Here is a 19,038-nt window from a genome sequence, read left to right as displayed (position 1 = left end):
TAACGAACCAGCCCCCTTCTCAAAGCACAGTGAAGATAATGAACCAGCCCCCTTCTCAAAGCACAGTGAAGATAACGAACCAGCCCCCTTCTCAAAGCACAGTGAAGATAATGAACCAGCCCCCTTCTCAAAGCACAGTGCAGATAATGAACCAGCCCCCTTCTCAAAGCACAGTGGAGATAATGAACTAGCCCCCTTCTCAAAGCACAGTGAAGATAACGAACCAGCCCCCTTCTCAAAGCTTACTGCTTTGGTATCCCCCTGATAAAAGCAAAGCACAGTGTAGTAAAACACAGAGAAGATAAGATTTACACTGAAGACACTGAGAAAGAGTTCTAGTGGAAAGTCTTGTCATTGAACCTGTAAAGTTTCTGCCGAGAGTTCCTCAAGGTGACTGCAATGCTGGAGGAGGTGATCTTGAGGTTCAGACAAAATGTAGGAGACACTCTGCAATCAATGAGAGGGCCGTCACTTCTTCAGACACTGATTCAATAACCCCCCCCCCCCCATTCATCACAGTATTGATGCGGCTCACACCACGCAGGGGTCACAGGGAGGGCAGGGGGTCGATACCCGCACCTCGCCCAGCTGTCAGTGTTATCACTGCCCACTCCCTCCCTGAAAGGGTTTTGAAATACAGTGCTGCAGCTCACAGTGTAGCTGCCCTGTGCTTGTACAGAACCATTGCCATCGCAATGCCACTGGGAAGGGAGTAGTTATACCAGTGGCAGCCTCACCCCATGGCAGCTACCATCAGTACAGAATCGCTGCTGTTGTAGGGCCACTGTCTGTCTGTCTGCATTGCCATTGAGGATGACTCAGGAAGGGTACAGCCAGCACACTGAGCTGCGATTGAACAGATTTCTCTGCTGGACACAACAGATCTTGTGAGGTCAACATCTCCTGACCTTGGCTTTCAGCCCTGCAGGGGTCAAGGGAAGACCTCTGGGTTTCCTGTCCAGCTGCTGCGCCCGCCCCCCCCCCCCATGTCCAGAGACTCCAGCTGATCAGCGCAGCGACCCCTGGACTGGACAGAACGAGGACTGCTGGACACAGCCGAGGACAGACTGGCCAACCAGAGGAAAATAAAAATAATTTTTCTTTCTTTCTCCAACCCCTGAGCTTCTCAAACCCTACTGCCTTCCACACTGCAAGCCAGCTCTCTGCATGGCATCACAGAGACACACCCGGGCTGGCAGGTATGAACCCCCCCCCCCCCCCCCCCCCCCCGCCCCCCCGTCCCTGCACGGATCATTGAGCTAACTAACAATCCCGTGCCAGGGAGAGGAATGGCTGTCATTAGAGACGTCTGCTGTGCCACGCTCACCGAAGACAAGGGTTACGCATTTAACCCTTTCGATGCAAAAAGCAAACACTCTCATTCTCAAGGCTCTCTTAAAAGATGCAATCACTTTATTTTTATTGTTTGTTTTGCAGGTTTACAGCTTCATTTTTTAATGTAGTGTTAATGAAGGATGAGGGACTAACAGCATGGGCTACAGTCAGGCATGAGTTATACTGTACTAATACTGTACTATACTAACCCTAACACTGCACTAATGATATGCAAATACTATACTAACACTATACTAAACTAATACTAGAACTATCTCAATATTACCCAAATGCCCCTTGTGTGTGTCTCTCCATGTGTCTGTGTGCATCAGTGGATGTCTGTGTGTGTGTATCCGTGCGTGTCTCTGTTGTGTGTTTCAGTGTGTGTGTGTGTCTCTGTGTGTTTCAGTGTGTGTGTGTGTGTTTCAGTGTGTGTGTGTATCAATGTGTGTGTATCAGTGTGTGTCTGTACAAGTCTGCCGGTGTGAACGAGTGAAATCTCTCTGAAATATTGACCGCTCTTAAGAGGCAGACCCTGACAGCACCTAGTGTTCTGAAACTGAGAAACAGAGCGAGAGTCTCCCAGTGACAGGAAACAATCAAGCAATTTACACTGCAAACAAACAGCACCAAAAACCATTACAAAAAACACACGGCTCAAAACTTAAACAAAGAAAGAAAGAATTAATGCTATGCAATTACAAAATATTAAACTAACTAATTAATGCTAGAAAATATTAAGTTACACTTAAAAAAGACAAAGAAAAAATGTTGTAAAATTACATTAAAAGTTGTTTACAAAGAAAAAAAGAAAGAATGAATGAGTCACTCCACTTGTGTGGAACCCTGATCTCATCCTTCCAACCGCCAGGTTATACCCCCTCCAGTCTATTAAGCCACCCAACACAAATCTTCGAATTCAACCCCCATTAAGACACAATCACAAAGCACAAAACACTCACTAGACCCTGGCCAGGAAGGTGCGCTTCTCCAAGACAAGGCTAGGGGGCGCCCCTCCTTGCTGTGGTCTTGGTCAGCATTTCATTGCATCCTTGGTAAAGTTCGGTTTGTAATAGAAGCAGTGCCTAATGGTCTTTTCATTGCCTCGGGCTCCTCAGCCCTCTCACTGACGGCACAGTCATTCGCTCAGCAGGGACAGGACTCCGACTTCCTCCAGCTTGGCTCTGGCTATCTCCTCCCAGCCCTTGTTGGCCTGCGGGTTCCTGGGTGAGGGGTGCATGATGCCCTCCACCCTCACCCCCTCCACCCCTGCCTCGGACAGAGCTCTGCGGGCACGCTGCTCCGCCAGCCTGCCCACCCCCACCACAGTGCTGACCCCCAGGGCTCGGACAGCCTGGCACAGCGCCAGGTCACACAGCCTCAGCAGCTTGTCTCTCTGCTCCACGGGCAGCTCGGCGGGGGTCAGGTTCCTGCCAGTCTGGCTCACGAAGGCCAGGGGGCAGAGGTTGTGCACGAAACAGCGGCGGAAGAACACCCCCGGCTCCCCGCACAGCTTCTGGAAGAAGCCCCAGAAACGGGCTCCGCTCACCTCACGCTGCCGGCACTCCAGCCCCAGGATCGGACGCTTAGGGTGTTCGAAGGGAGGCCGACCCACCTTCCCGGTGATGTGCAGCCAGTCGCGGACAATGCTCGCCTCCCCGAAGGGGACCTGGGGGCAGGGAGGGGGAAGGGGAGGGGAGAGGAGAGAGGGGAGACAGGAGAAAGACTTGAAATACTTTCTTTCTTAAGCAAGGGGAGTTTGCAAACCCAGGACAGGTAATCAGATTCTAATCAAATGCAATCCGAAACGTCTAGAGGGGGCTCGGAGTGTATGATCAAAGTGTGGTGAAGAAATCATTGTGTTCATTATGCAGTGTGACACAGAGAGAGAGAGAGAGAGACACACACACAGACAGACAGACAGACAGACAGACCCCCCCCCCCCCCCCCCCCCAAATGTCACAGCAACAGTTCACCTGCAGCCATCGACAGATCTGTCAATTACCAGCCTGATGAATGCAGCGCTCTGGACAAACGAAAGCCTTTATTGACTCATTTGTTTAGCTGATCTGTTGAACCTCGACCTCTCCTGATGGAGGGGGAGCAAGGTCAGGGGAGCACAGCCAACAGCTGACCAACAGGGGAATGGGGCAGACGGACAGACAGGCAGGCAGGCAGGCAGGCAGGCAGACAGGCAGACAGACATGCTAAGACTTCTATAGATGTTTCGGATTGCATCTGGCTGGTTTATTTATTTATTGCAGTAACTTCAGGGATACAAACAAGACTCCCATTGCACAGCAGTTTGATCCATTCCTGGTTTTACTATGAGTCTAATCAGACACACTGGGGCTGATCAAGCTGGTAGTAAAACCTGGACCGGGTGACACTGCTGTGCAGCAGGAGTCTTACTCCTATTCCTGTCAGTCTTCGATTAATCCCACTTTTTGGAACCCGGTGGGGTGGTATGGAATGGAATGGGGGGGGGGGGGCAGGGTCTTTGATTAGGCTGCTGGCCACTCTTACCCCGTTCTGTGCCATGCCAAAGGGCCCTGGGTTCATGCCCAGGAACAGCACCTCTTTCCTCCCCTGACAGTACTTGTTGACGTAGCACTGGTGTGTGTCCCAGGCGTACTCCAGGGGATTGTAGACGTACTCCACCGGCGCTCCGAACGACAGCTCCCGCAGGCGTGCGCTCAGCACTAGCTCCCCCTGCAGGAAGAGGGAGGCAGGGCTGGAGCCCTGGAACACGGCCTCCAGCTCGGGGGAGAGAGGCGCTGACTCCCCTTGTACGCAGCCCCCTGTACCGGGCAGGGCAGCTGACTGAACAGCCTCCATCAGACCGCTCTGCGCCCAGGAACCAGCCCCCCTGGAGCCCTGGAACACGGCTTCCAGCTCGGGGGAGAGAGGCGCTGACTCCCCTTCCACGCAGCCCCCTGTACCGGGCAGGGCAGCTGACTGAACAGCCTCCATCAGACCGCTCTGCACCCAGGAACCAGCCTCCCTGGAGCCCTGGAACACGGCCTCCAGCTCGGGGGAGAGAGGCGCTGACTCCCCTTCCACGCAGCGCCCTGTACCGGGCAGGGCAGCTGACTGAACAGCCTCCATCAGACCGCTCTGCACCCAGGAACCAGCCTCCCTGGAGCCCTGGAACACGGCCTCCAGCTCGGGGGAGAGAGGCGCTGACTCCCCTTCCACGCAGCGCCCTGTACCGGGCAGGGCAGCTGACTGAACAGCCTCCATCAGACCGCTCTGCACCCAGGAACCAGCCTCCCTGGAGCCCTCAGACACAGCTGCAAAGGAATCCAAACATTATAGTTTTTTTTTTCACAATTCAGCAAACGGTATGTGAGTTTAACTGATGCGCGTGAGTTTAACAGTCTGTCCTGTTCCTAGTGGTTTGTGTAGCAGTCAATCACAGTTGCACCATGTTCTCATACTCTATGCTGTGTAGAAGACCCAGTGCCCCAGATCTGCCGTGCGCTGCACAATGCTGAACTGCATTCACTGAAATCAGCGCTTCAAAACGACAGTGATGCAGCCCGCTCTGTCAGAGACATGGCGTACTCAAGTTAAGAAACCTGATCGCTCAAGGGTTTAAATGAGGCAGACTTTTTAATTTAGGAAGTGTCCTGCACCGCGTTTAGCAATCACCCCCCAGCGTGTCTGTGTGCTTCTTTGCTGTGATTTTCTTTTTTTCTCGCTGATTAATTTGATATCCCCGCTCGTATAGAAGGAGGAGTGCAGCGGGATCACTTTATTTACATTCAAATGAGCGCAACGCAAACACTTACCCGTGTCTCTTTAACAAAGAACTTCCGGCAACAATGAACCGGCCACCCCTTCATGAGCGTTGCATTCTGGGCGTTGTAGTTTTTTCATTTCGACAGCCGCGCCGGTATCTGCGGATACGGTACCTGGATAAAACTACAAGTTCCCAACTCAAGCCTTGTTTGAGTGAGGGATCCGAGGCGGCCGCTGGGGGTGGTAGTTTTGTAGTTAAGCCCGTGTTGACTGTTTGTAATTTATAAAGAGGTAGCTCACTATTACAATAGTGAACTGCTCATATATATATATCGTATATCGTTATATTATATATATATATATATATATATATATTCTCTCCCTCCTCGTTCTCTACTCTTCTCTCTCTCCCTCCTCCTTCTCTCCTCTCTCTCTCTCTCTCTCTCTCTCTCTCTCTCTCTCTCTCTCTCTCTCTGTGTTTTCTGCAGACAGCTCCACCTATTGCTCAGACAGAGAAAGGCCTGTATCAAGCCACAGACTCAAGTGGAAGTGCTGGCCTGGTCTTAGGAGCTGAAGGGGGGTGGGGGGGGGTGTCCCAGGAGCTGGGCCGCACTCTCTGTTGTTGCCATGGCGGCGGCTGCAGCTGAACCCAAGGAGGAAACGCCCCCCTGACCTGCCGCTGAACCCAGCCGGGGGTCGGAGGTGGATGGCTGGAAGCGCTGTGCTGACATTGAGGGATGAGGAGGGTGGGTGTGAAGGAGGAAGATGGGCTGCTGCAGATGGGATTACAGTCAGAGCAGGACTGAGACGGGGGGGGGGGGGGGGGGGGATGAAAGCTGATGGATTTAATTATTATTAATGGGGGAATATCAGGGGGCTGCCTATAGCGGGCCCTCAAAACGCTTTCCTCTCAGGGTCGGCCTGTCCTGTAACCGGGTTCCTAAAAACCTGTTTGCTTTGTTCTGTCTTTACCCCCTTTTTTTTTTTTTTTTTTTTTTTTTTGCAGCTGCAACCGAAAATTACACAAATTCCAGAGAAGCCTTGTGATCCCAGCTGGCTAATCCTCACACTGTGGAGACGCTCGGCTGCTAATAGCAGATGTGCTGCAGCCTTTCTCTGGGACATAAAGAACAGTTCTGAGGGTAGAATCTCACTCGTAACACTGATGAAGACACTAGCATTAGAAACGCCGCCTGTCTGCTTGACTCGGTTTCTTCTAGTTTCAGTAACACTGATGAAGGCGCTAGCATTAGAAACGCTGAAACGTTTGTCTGCTTGACTCGGTTTCTTCTAGTTTCAGTAACACTGATGAAGGCACTAGCATTAGAAACGCCTGTCTGCTTGACTCGGTTTCTTCTAGTTTCAGTAACACTGATGAAGGCGCTAGCATTAGAAACGCCTGTCTGCTTGACTCGGTTTCTTCTAGTTTCAGTAACACTGATGAAGGCACTAGCATTAGAAACGCCTGTCTGCTTGACTCGGTTTCTTCTAGTTTCAGTAACACTGATGAAGGCACTAGCATTAGAAACGCCTGTCTGCTTGACTCGGTTTCTTCTAGTTTCAGTAACACTGATGAAGGCGCTAGCATTAGAAACGCCTGTCTGCTTGACTCGGTTTCTTCTAGTTTCAGTAACACTGATGAAGGCGCTAGCATTAGAAACGCCTGTCGGCTTGACTCGGTTTCTTCTAGTTTCAGTAACACTGATGAAACTAGTTCCCTCAGTTCCCGTGTTCACAGATGGAAAAGCCGCAGGACGTGTTCACTCTGTTAGGAAGCAGGTGATGCACAGTTGATCTCAAACATGGCTGTATAGGAATACACTCAGATGTTAGTTTGCTGGCAGTGCACACAGATGATCTCTAGCATGCTATTCCATTCCCTGCTATTCTTCTCCTGGAGCTCTCCTTGTACGCTCACAGCTCTGTTCCAGGGACTAGATGAGACCAGCGCTGTCCTGCAGCTGCCCTGCCTGGACACCTGTGCTGTGGCTTGCTCTCCTGGCTGCGGTAATTCAGACAGTGCCCTCTTGTGGCCGTAGTTTGCTAATCCAGCTAAACCCCTTCAATGTGGATCTCTACAGCCCCAGAGTTCAGGAGCGCTCCATGCCTGAGTTTGCATCCAGCACTCACAATGCAATGCGGGCAGACAGTGGCGCTGTGATGGCAGTGGGATCATATTATGATACCCTTCCCGAATGGTCTTCAGCAGCAATGCAGACAGACAGACAGAGAGGGCAGACCTGAACTTTTGAACCTGTGCGTGTTTGTGTGTGTGTGTGTGAGAGTGTGTGTGAGTGTGTGTGTGTGTGTGTATGTGTTTGTGTGTGTTAGGGGGAGAAACAGAGAATGAGGGGGGCTGACTGACTGACCTTGCAGTGCTCCCTATAGGCTATTATTCTCCACTGCAATGGAAAGACAGTCAGAGCTTGACACCTGCTGTACTGGCCTATCCCAATACTCTGCACTTTCATCATTAGCCCCCCCCATTCCCTGATCATCACAGAGCTGAAGTGTATGCTTTAGGAAGCCTCTAATTCCAGTGTGTGTGTGTGAGTGTGTGTGTGTGTGTGTGTGTGTGTGTTATTTATACATTATAGATTGCATTGTACTATTTCTGTCTACCTGCCTCTCTCTGACAGGATTCAGTCACCTTAAATCTTCAGAGTGGGTCTAACGCGCCCTCTTGCGGTGAGACCGAGTTACAGCATCAGCACTTGTTATTTATTTATTTATTTATTCCCCCCCCCCCCCCCCCAGCTGGCTCTGGTTTATCTGAGTGTTAAACAGCGTGCCGGTGCCCTTCGGTCGCTGCTCTCTGCTGGCGTGCCGGCAGTTGTTACAATGCACTGCTCTTTCGATATGGTTATACGCGAGGGATCTAGATACTGCACTTCCTATTATCAGAATGACGTGAAGGATAATAGTCTTAACTTATCTAAAAGATTGTGTATCTCTCTGTCTTTCAAAAAACATTTTTAATTTTTAAACTGTGCCACTGTGCCGGGCATAACTTTTTTGACACGGGGGAAGGGCACGGCCCGTAAATGACTCGGCCACCCCCCCCCCCCCTGACTGAGCCGAAGTCTCGACGCGGTAGCGCCATCTAGTGGAGGAGAGAGGAAGGGGGGTCTGCAGCATTGTGCTTCTCAATCCTGTAGACGGGGGTGGGGGGTGGGGGGGGCAATAAACCAAAAAACAGAAAACAGGAGGAGAAAAAAACAGTCTGGACAGCCATAAACAAAACCCCTTTCACCCTCCATGGACAAGAATGTGAGCCCCAGGCTTACAGAAAACAGCACATAGAAACACACGCGCGCGCACACACACACACACACACACACACTCACACGCGCGCGCACACACACACACACACACACACACACACACGCGCGCGCACACACACACACACACACCCTTCCCTCCCAACATAAACCTGAAACACAGTGTGTATTTTCCTGTTCCAAATACAAAAAAAAACCTTTCCTTTCCTTTCCTTTTCCTTCTTCCCTTTCTCCTCTTCTTTCTTCCCTTCTTTCTTTCTTCCCTTCTATCTTTCTTTCTTTCTTCCAGAGGTTTTTTCTTTCTTTATGAGTTCTGACTCTCAGGCTGCCCTGGCCAGTCCTGGCTTCGCTCTGCCCCAGGGGTTCACTCTGAGTGATTCACACTCGTTTTCTGATATGTTTACGACCCTCATGAGTCACTGAGACAGGCAGGCTGTGGAGAGGAGGCGACAATGCCAGCAGCCTTCTCAGACTCACCCCTTCACCCCCTGGCTTGCTTTCTTGCGGGCTTGGCTGGCAATGAAGCTTGGAGCGGCCGGGCGAGCTCCGGACCCCCACCTCGGGGGTCCGGAGCGCCTCCTGCATCCCCACTCTGCAGGGTCCGGCTGCACTCTGCAGCTCCGTGCAGGAAAAGCACATGCATTGCTGGGATCAAGCAAGGGCTGGAAATGCAAGCCGTGGAAAAGAACATTAGTTTGAACCTCAATGAAGTAGGAGCTCCTGAGATCAGTTTGGTAGCATCAAATCTGAAAATATCATCCAGTGCTTGATCTCTGGCATTTGTATTATGCTAAACATGCATTAAATCTTTCTGCATATGTGTGTGTGCGTGTGCGTGTGCGTGTGCGTGTGCGTGTGTGTGTGCGCGTCCCTCTCCTCTCTCTCCCTCTTCCTGGCCTCAGACACTTGAGTTGAAGGTCACCAGCTGTTTTTCAGTTTGACACAGAGACCGTCAGACAGGACTGCTCTCTGATCTTAGACAGGACTGCTCTCTGATCTCCGGACTACTCTCTGATCTCAGACAGGACTGCTCTCTGATCTCAGACAGGACTGCTCTCTGATCTCAGGACTCTCTGATCTCAGACAGGACTGCTCTCTGATCTCAGACAGGACTGCTCTCTGATCTCAGGACTGCTCTCTGATCTCAGACAGGACTGCTCGCTGATCTCAGGATTGCTCTCTGATCTCAGGACTGCTCTCTGATCTCAGGCTCAGCCAGTCTGGTACTGTTTGTTTAAGACTGGGAGTGAGGGAGGCAGTGTGGTGAAGTGGTTAGCGCAGAGGCAGACAGGCAGACAGTCAGGGTCAGTAGGTTGCTATCTGGGTTTATCTCAGGGCAGCCTCTTTGGGTTTGACGAGTCTCTGCTGCTCTCCTGTAATTGATGGTGCAGTAAGTGGTTTGAGCTGCTCCTCACAGTAACACCTAACCACACAACACCCTCGCCATAAATAACACTGGCGAATAATTCACAGAGTCCCAATCTCTTACAATAACATGCAGCGGGGAGGAGATCCACGCTCAGAGCCAGGCTCCAGCTCACCAGCGATCCTCAATACAAACCACAGAGGAACAAAAGAAACTACAAAATACAAGCATGCAATAAATATTTACTATGGAATTTAATGGAACAACTGAAACTATGGGGTGTGTTTGCAAAACTTGTCTGTCTGCATTGCACACTATCCATCTCACACAGCCACTGCACACTATCCATCTCACCACTGCATTGCACACTATCCATCTCACACAGCCACTGCACACTATCCATCTCACCACTGCATTGCACACTATCCATCTCACCATTGCATTGCACACTATCCATCTCACCATTGCATTGCACACTATCCATCTCACCATTGCATTGCACACTATCCATCTCACCATTGCATTGCACACTATCCATCTCACCACTGCATTGCACACTATCCATCTCACCACTGCATTGCACACTATCCATCTCATTGCACACTATCCATTGCACACTCTCACATCCATCTCACCACTGCATTGCACACTATCCATCTCACACAGCCACTGCACACTATCCATCTCACCACTGCATTGCACACTATCCATCTCACCACAGCCATTGCACACTATCCATCTCACCACTGCATTGCACACTATCCATCTCACCACTGCATTGCACACTATCCATCTCACCACAGCACTGCACACTATCCATCTCACCACTGCATTGCACACTATCCATCTCACACAGCCACTGCACACTATCCATCTCACCACTGCATTGCACACTATCCATCTCACCATTGCACTGCACACTATCCATCTCACCACTGCATTGCACACTATCCATCTCACCATTGCATTGCACACTATCCATCCATCTCACCATTGCATTGCACACTATCCATCTCACACAGCCACTGCACACTATCCATCTCACACAGCCACTGCACACTATCCATCTCACCACTGCATTGCACACTATCCATAAGAACATAAGAAAGTGCATTACAAACGAGAGGAGGCCATTCGGCCCATCTTGCTCGTTTGGTTGTTAGTAGCTTATTGATCCCAAAATCTCCATCTCACCACTGCATTGCACAAACCCTTAGGCCATAAGAACATAAGAACATAAGAACATAAGAAAGTTTACAAACGAGAGGAGGCCATTCGGCCCATCTTGCTCGTTTGGTTGTTAGTAGCTTATTGATCCCAAAATCTCATCAAGCAGCTTCTTGAAGGATCCCAGGGTGTCAGCTTCAACAACATTACTGGGGAGTTGATTCCAGACCCTCACAATTCTCTGTGTAAAAAAGTGTCTCCTATTTTCTGTTCTGAATGCCCCTTTTTCTAAACTCCATTTGTGACCCCTGGTCCTTGTTTCTTTTTTCAGGCTGAAAAAGTCCCTTGGGTCGACACTGTCAATACCTTTTAGAATTTTGAATGCTTGAATTAGGTCGCCACGTAGTCTTCTTTGTTCAAGACTGAACAGATTCAATTCTTTTAGCCTGTGTGCATATGACATGCCTTTTAAGCCCGGAATAATTCTGGTCGCTCTTCTTTGCACTCTTTCTAGAGCAGCAATATCTTTTTTATAGCGAGGTGACCAGAACTGAACACAATATTCAAGATGAGGTCTTACTAGTGCATTGTACAGTTTTAACATTACTTCCCTTGATTTAAATTCAACACTTTTCACAATGTGAAAAGGTTAATCCATCTCACCACTGCATTGCACACTATCCATCTCACCACTGCATTGCACACTATCCATCTCACCATTGCATTGCACACTATCCATCTCACCACTGCATTGCACACTATCCATCTCACCATTGCATTGCACACTATCCATCTCACCATTGCATTGCACACTATCCATCTCACCATTGCATTGCACACTATCCATCTCACACTATCCATCTCACACAGCCCCTGCATTGTCACTGAAGATCATTGAGGAAGGGTGTAACCAGCACAATGGGGTCCCATTCTACCAATAGCAGCCTCGCCCCATTGAAGCTGCCCTATCATTCCCATTGAAGATTGTAGCCTGTTAGTCTCCCGGTCAAACACCTGCTTTTTGCAGCCGTATTTATTTGTTTATTTGCGTGTGTGGTTTGTTTTGGCCGTCGGGGGTTAAAATCTTGTGAAAGCCGATAGCTTCCTGTAGTTCAACAAAAAAAAAAGAAAAACCCCAAGGAAATGGAATCCAAGTAGTTTGTAATCCAAACCCCAGTGAGAGATTCCTCAGAACCAGCAGCTCCTGACTTTCCCCAGACTTTGCACAGAGGTAATAAATTCTCTTTTTTTTTATTTTTTATTCTGTGGCCGCAATATCCTTCCCACATGACTGGAGATGAATTGGAGCCGCTGTCAGCACCATGGCTTGTAACACGGGATTCCCTGGCTGATTGTTTTCAAGAGCAGCGTTTTGGGAGAGAGATAGTAAATCCTCCTTTCCAAGGCTTTTCAAACTGAGCCATCCCTTTGGGCGAAGAGCGCATTTAATTTACTGGCAGATAATTAGCAAGAAACACCAAAAGGATTCAGCTACAGAAATGTTTCCCCGCAAGGCTCTGTGTGTGATCTGTATGCACTGGAGCAAGGCAACAGACACTGTGAGAGAGAGGAGAGAGAGACACGAATCTACTGGAGGAGAGAGACACGAATCTACTGGAGGAGAGAGAGACACGAATCTACTGGAGGAGAGAGAGACACAAATCTACTGGAGGAGAGAGACACGAATCTACTGGAGGAGAGAGACACGAATCTACTGGAGCACAGAGACATGAATGTACTGGAGGAGAGAGACACGAATCTACTGGAGGAGAGAGAGACACGAATCTACTGGAGGAGAGAGAGACACGAATCTACTGGAGGAGAGAGAGACACGAATCTACTGGAGAAGAGAGACACGAATCTACTGGAGGAGAGAGAGACACGAATCTACTGGAGAAGAGAGACACGAATCTACTGGAGGAGAGAGAGACACGAATCTACTGGAGGAGAGAGAGACACGAATCTACTGGAGGACAGAGAGACACGAATCTACTGGAGAAGAGAGACACGAATCTACTGGAAGACAGAGACACGAATGTGTGCGTGTGTCAGTGTGTGTCTCAGTGTGTGTCTTTATTGTGCGTGTGTGTCAGCATGTTTCTCTGTATTTTGTGTTTCTTTCTGTGTGTGTGATTCATTTACATTGCTTACAGCCCCCCACCCCCCCACCCCCATGAAGAATAAGCTAGCCCTAACAAATTCTACCTTAAGAAGACTTAGGCCATGTCCTTGTGATGAAACTCTCATTATTGCATTGATCCCTCAGCAGGCTATCTGAAGTGTAGAACAGCAACTCAATGCAAACATACACGCTGTAAACAAACCTGTGACAATGAGAATGCCTCCGCTGCTCCCTCTAGTGGACAGAGGCATGCTGACATAGACCTTTTTAAACCGGAAACTCCCAGCAGTTCCTTCGCTGACTTCCAGGTGTTACAGGGCAGCGCAGACAGGGTCACGATGCAAGATTAACATTTAAATAGCGTGCAGTTTACATTGCATCAGTGACGGGCGCAGTAACGTGGTGCTGAGGGCAGGCCAGTCCAGTGCAGAGCAGGGGGGGCCGAGCGAGGGAACTGCAAGCGCAGTCTGAAGAATCTGCCTGAGTTTAGTGCTTGTCGGGACCCATGAACAAAAGGAATTTTTCTCTTCGGATTTCATCTTCATTCCTCAAAGAAAGATGAAAAATGAAGCTGCTCTTTGAAGGAGGCTGCAGTCTGACAGGCCGCTGCCTCACAGATGTCTCCCTGCCTGGGGTGGAGTGGAGGTGGGGGGGGAGCACAGGTGTTTGCCCTGAAATTACAGAAGCTGCCTTACTTACCTCTGTGGTTTTGTTTGTTTTTGTAATATATTATATTGCAAGCACAGGCAGGCTTTCTCAATGCATTTATTATTTGACCAGGCGCAGTGTAACGACATGCACACAGGGGGGAAGGCTCTAGTGACAGGTCTACACATTGATCTGAAATAATTACGTTTTCGAAATACATCCATTATTGTTTATTAACACCCTTAGAAAAGTTTCCCCAGTAAAAACAAAGAGTAATACAGCACAGTTAAGCACAGAGAGGCATGGTAAAGCATAGGGAAGCATTGTAAACACAGAGAGGTCTGGTAAAGCATAGGGAAGCATTGTAAAGCACAGAGAGGTCTGGTAAAGCATAAGGAAGCATTGTAAAGCACAGAGAGGTCTGGTAAAGCACAGGGAAGCATTGTAAAGCACAGAGAGGTCTGGTAAAGCACAGGGAAGCATTGTAAAGCACAGAGAGGTCTGGTAAAGCATAGGGAAGCATTGTAAAGCACAGAGAGGTCTGGTAAAGCATAGGGAAGCATTGTAAAGCACAGAGAGGTACTATAGCAATGCTTTGTGCTGTATAAACACAGAGCGGGAAGACAGCAAAATCGCTACATTTTTTCAAACTAAAAATGCACCCCCCCAGAATTCACTCACAGGGGGGGGGGGGGGGGGGGGGGGGGGGGATGATCACACAGGGGGGGGGGGGGGGGGGGGGGGGGGGGGGGGGGGGGGGGATGATCCTTAGTTTCAAAGCATCCGTTTCGATCTCATTAATCAGCATGTTTACTTCGCTCTGGGGCAGCAGGAAGCCAACGAGATGCCAAACAGGTGGGAGCTATGATTCCTTCCAACCCAGTTCTTCCTCAGCTCCTCTAGAGCCACACTGCCTCCCTCCCTCCCAGTCCCTCCTCAGCTCCACTAGAGCCACACTGCCTCCCTCCCTCCCAGTCCCTCCTCAGCTCCACTAGAGCCACACTGCCTCCCTTCCCTCCCAGTCCCTCCTCAGCTCCACTAGAGCCACACTGCTTCCCTCCCTCCCAGTCCCTCCTCAGCTCCACTAGAGCCACACTGCCTCCCTCCCTCCCAGTCCCTCCTCAGCTCCACTAGAGCCACACTGCTTCCCTCCCAGTCCCTCCTCAGCTCCACTAGAGCCACACTGCCTCCCTCCCTCCCAGTCCCTCCTCAGCTCCACTAGAGCCACACTGCCTCCCTCCCTCCCAGTCCCTCCTCAGCTCCACTAGAGCCACACTGCTTCCCTCCCAGTCCCTCCTCAGCTCCACTAGAGCCACACTGCTTCCCTCCCTCCCAGTCCCTCCTCAGTCAGTATAACGTGCTGTATTTATAGCAGTTTCCACAGCACAATCTTTCCAAGGACTTGGGCGCCGCCTGGTGTCTCCTCTGCGTGTCTTGCTGGGAAGCGCCGGGGGGGCGGTGAAGTCACCAGGCGCGGCTCATTTATAACGCGGCCGGTGTCACGATAATGAACGGGTTCCACTGAGCGAGGGCTGCAGCGGCACGCCGGGCAGAGCCCCGCGGGCGAGTGGAGTGGCAAGGGAGTGAAAATGAAACTCTCAGCTCCAAGCTTCGGTTAACTGAGCCAAAAACAGGCAAGTCTCACGACTAATTGCAATGCTACTGACAGCGTCAATCTGTGAGATTAATTAAAATAATTATACAAAAAGTGCCGGAATTTAACAGCTGCAAAGTGACCCGAGAATAGCACACGCCCATGACTATTAACCCTAAATGCTGCTTCATTTAGAGATATTCACAGACATCATTGCATTGTAGTCGAAACGTTTGTCGTTGGATTCAAGTTTCTTTTAGTGTTTCTAAATATGCAGACTGAGCTGCGCTGCCTGTTCTTGTTCCCTCGCCTCAGACAATCACTCAATCAGTCACAACTCTTTCTGGGAGCCTCCTGGTGGAGGGAGGGTGTAACTGCAGTGCGTCTCAAACGTGATTAGCACTAATGGGCTGTCCAATAGATGCTAGATTTGAACCCAGGTCCGTAGAGGTGACAGGCCAGCCTAGTCCAGTACAGTAACCCGGTGTGCCACCTCGCCATGCTGTAGAATAAGCGCTAGATTTGAACCCAGGTCCGTAGAGGTAACAGGCCAGCCTAGTCCAGTACAGTAACCCGGTGTGCCACCTCGCCATGCTGTAGAATAAGCGCTAGATTTGAACCCAGGCCCGTAGAGGTAACAGCAGCCTAGTCCAGTGCAGTACCCTTTAAACGAGCAGCCGTATGCAGCTCAACAGCCACCCGCGGGACAGCCCTGGTTTGAACTGCTCTCAGTGCGCGGTGTGATAAAGAAAAGCATGTGTGCCCGCCAGGGGGCGCCCTGGCAGTGAAGAGAGAGAGAGAGGGAGGGAGAGAGGCGGTGGGAGGGGGGGGATGTGAGGGCTGGTATATTTTTACACCAGCGCTGATGGAGGTGAGACGCACACTCTCACACGCTCATTGCATCCCGGCTCAAGCGGCGCTACGTGTTTAACAGCTCTGGATACCGCTCCCAGCTGCCACCCCGCAATCCCGAATTACATCACCCCCCCCCCCCCCCCCCCCCCCCCCCCCCTCCCCCCCCCCCCCCCCTCCCCCCCCCCTTCCCCCATCCCCCCCCCCCCCCCCCCCACCCCCCCCCCACCCACACTTTCCAGCTCCTGTCAAGATTTGAATTCTCAAAGCTGCCCATGTGACTGCACCTCTCCGGTATGAGGAGAGGGATCGAGATCGGATGAAAGGAGCTCTCCGAGCCCCCCTTCCTCCCGGATTAGAGGTGCATTATTATTATTTACGAGGCTGGTTTAGCGGCGCCCAGGCGCTCCGCACGCACCCAGCAGCAGCTGCCGGATTGGGTTTCTGTCTGAGACGCGACGACTGGGACAATCCCCATTGAAGCGCACCTGGCAAGGGCTTCACACGAAACTCACTGCCCTCACCTGACAGGCACGGAGAGAGAGGCAGAGAGGCGCACACGCACACACACACACACACAGGCATACTGGCAAACAAGCGGTGTGATCAATAAAGTGAATGCGTTGCGTCTCACTGAATTGCTGCCGAGGTGTGGATATCCTGAGATCTCGTTTGGCTGTTGCCCCGGGTGACAGATAGCCAGTTAATCGGCCGTGACAGAGAAATGGAGCCGCTCTGCGCTCAGCCCTCCCCTCCGCCAGCTCTCTGAATTAACAGCAGCGGCCACTCCAACCTGTTCAATACCCAAGCCTGCCTCCCCCCAGCAAGACAAGAGCGCCACGGTTCTGCAGAGAGAGCTGGGGGTTGAGCTAAGAGCTGAGAGCTTCTAAAATAGACAGATTTGTATTTGATTTTTTTTTCTTCTTTGAAATGAAAAGCGTGCCTGCAGTAGGACTGATTAAAATCATCACCGGCGCATTTCCGTGCGTGATTGCACCGCAAGAGGATTGCAGGTTGCACATGCGTGTTTACGAAGGGTTGGGTATTGTAAAGAGCATGGTGACGACACGTCTTGAACGTGTATGCGTCATATTGATTGTATCAATAGCGCATTACAAATAAGCAATTCAGAAATACACCACGACAAGCCTAGCTTCCCCCTGCAAATACGCTGATGTAATGATCTCTATGTTCAATATATATATAAAGCGTATTTTATACAAATACGTGTATTTTAGTCACAGCTGTTGCATTGCCCTGTGGATTCAGATTATTACGCGCATTGCCCCACCCCCCCATCACCAAGGATGTGAAAAATGATCCAGACACACCGCGAGGGCGACCATTAGCATTTGCATTTTATTATTATGGGATGGAAATGCAGTGCCGGGGATATATCAGCGACTTGCAGACAGGGTTCCTTAACAATGCAGTATCTGCCTTTTTTATGGCGGATATAACTCATCCGCGGCGCTGGAAAAGAGGAAAGAAAGGGAAGGGAGCAAAAGAACGAGTTCTTGGTGCTTCAGAGAGCCGTGCGGGGGAGTGAGGGGAGGACACGCTCCCTTTACCGCTCGGAATCGGACATCGCGGCACGTCTCCCTCCAAGCGGAGGCTGCAGTGCATTCACTCTCGTATATACACCATCGCCCTCTTCAGGACAGTGCCAATATTACAGCTCACTGAAACCAACGGCGCTGTAACCAGTAATCACAGGGTGTCACGCGTAAAGCCGAGGGAATAAAGAGCCACTGTTACCGAATCAAACCCCAAGTCCTCCCTGGTGTGCCGTGCAGTCTCTTGTAACCAAGTTCCGAGCCTCATAGCGGCTTCGTGTTCCCTCAGCTTCAGGCATCACTGCTAGCATGGCTTCACTCTCCGCCTCTCTTTCAGGCGTGACACGGAGTGTGGTGCTGCTGCTGGCCAGCGAGGTGTGGAAGACCCTTATGCGTTTAATACGCGATGCGGCTCATGCAGTCTGGCTTACGACAGGACGTGCCTGGAGTTCATTTAACTGGTTATTTTAGCCCTTGTAGATATCCCGTGATTACAGTCCAATAATCTCCCGGTGGAGCAGGTGACGTTCCTAAAGGAAAGCTTGATAAGGGTTTTGCTCAATTCTCTCAGAGGGCAAAAGCGCTCTACCCGCACAAGGTCGAAGGACAAGGCTGCGCCGGCAAACTGCTGATGCACACCAGCTCCGCACAGCTTGGTTTTAAGAGTCCGTCGACCCTGCGCGGATTCAGAGCTTGCATTCAAACACAGTAGAAATCACACGACCCTCCCAGGCAGCTGCAATGATTTCTCACTTCTTTATCATTTAAAAAGGGGAGCACAAGCAAGGGAAAGGAACTTGAGTGGAACGGAACAACGCGTACACCGCGGCGCACAGGGGCGCCTTCATCAGAAAAAAGCCCGTGTTCAATTTGTATAGCGTGTTAGTATTCCCTACAGTTACAAACACGCACACCCGCCCACACCAAGCCAAGACTAAGCGTGATAAAAGGGCGCAGTGATATAAAGCTTGAGGCAATTGATCACGCTCTACTCCTTCTCTAAGCTATACGCACAGATCTATGTGGAATAATCAGATAGACCCTGTTTACAATATTATACCGGCATCATGGGCTCCCCCTTTCTGAGCACCATGCTCTCCTGCCTGCCCCACAGCACCCTCTGCTGGTTTCAATTGGAGCTCTTCATTCCTGACCTGCAGGAACACTGGTTAATGCGGTTACCGACGTTACTCGTCTTGTCGCAAGTTTGTTCAGAAAGATACAGCCCTCACGTGGCCAACTAGTTATAAAGGCGAGCACTCCTGCACGCTTGAGTCGGCTGGATCGTGAGACACTGTGCAGAGGAGCGTCTGTACTGCAGCTTCTCCCCCTCCCCCTGCTACAATAATGAAATAAAAACACAGCACTTTGTA

The 19,038-nt window shown here is 50.6% G+C and overlaps 1 protein-coding gene across 2 annotated transcripts; it reads right to left on the bottom strand.

Moving 5' to 3' along the window:
- Positions 1 to 1,728: 1,728 nt before the first annotated feature.
- smug1 (single-strand-selective monofunctional uracil-DNA glycosylase 1) lies at positions 1,729 to 5,424 on the bottom strand. 2 transcript variants are annotated; one of them, XM_041241453.1, is made up of 3 exons: positions 5,130 to 5,424; positions 3,862 to 4,628; positions 1,729 to 3,004 (listed from the first exon to the last, which is right to left on the bottom strand). In XM_041241453.1, exons 2-3 carry the CDS (start codon positions 4,576 to 4,578, stop codon positions 2,474 to 2,476), a joined length of 1,248 nt encoding a protein of 415 aa, XP_041097387.1. In that variant the 5' UTR covers positions 4,579 to 4,628; positions 5,130 to 5,424; the 3' UTR covers positions 1,729 to 2,473. The 2 variants fall into 2 exon arrangements, with proteins under 2 accessions (XP_041097387.1, XP_041097388.1); XM_041241454.1 differs by lacking the exon at positions 5,130 to 5,424 and having other exon boundaries at positions 3,862 to 4,470; positions 4,606 to 4,628.
- Positions 5,425 to 19,038: the final 13,614 nt, after the last annotated feature.

This window comes from Polyodon spathula, unplaced genomic scaffold, assembly GCF_017654505.1.
Source record: "Polyodon spathula isolate WHYD16114869_AA unplaced genomic scaffold, ASM1765450v1 scaffolds_784, whole genome shotgun sequence".
Lineage (NCBI taxonomy): Eukaryota > Metazoa > Chordata > Actinopteri > Acipenseriformes > Polyodontidae > Polyodon > Polyodon spathula.
This window is presented reverse-complemented; position numbering and strand designations above follow the sequence as displayed.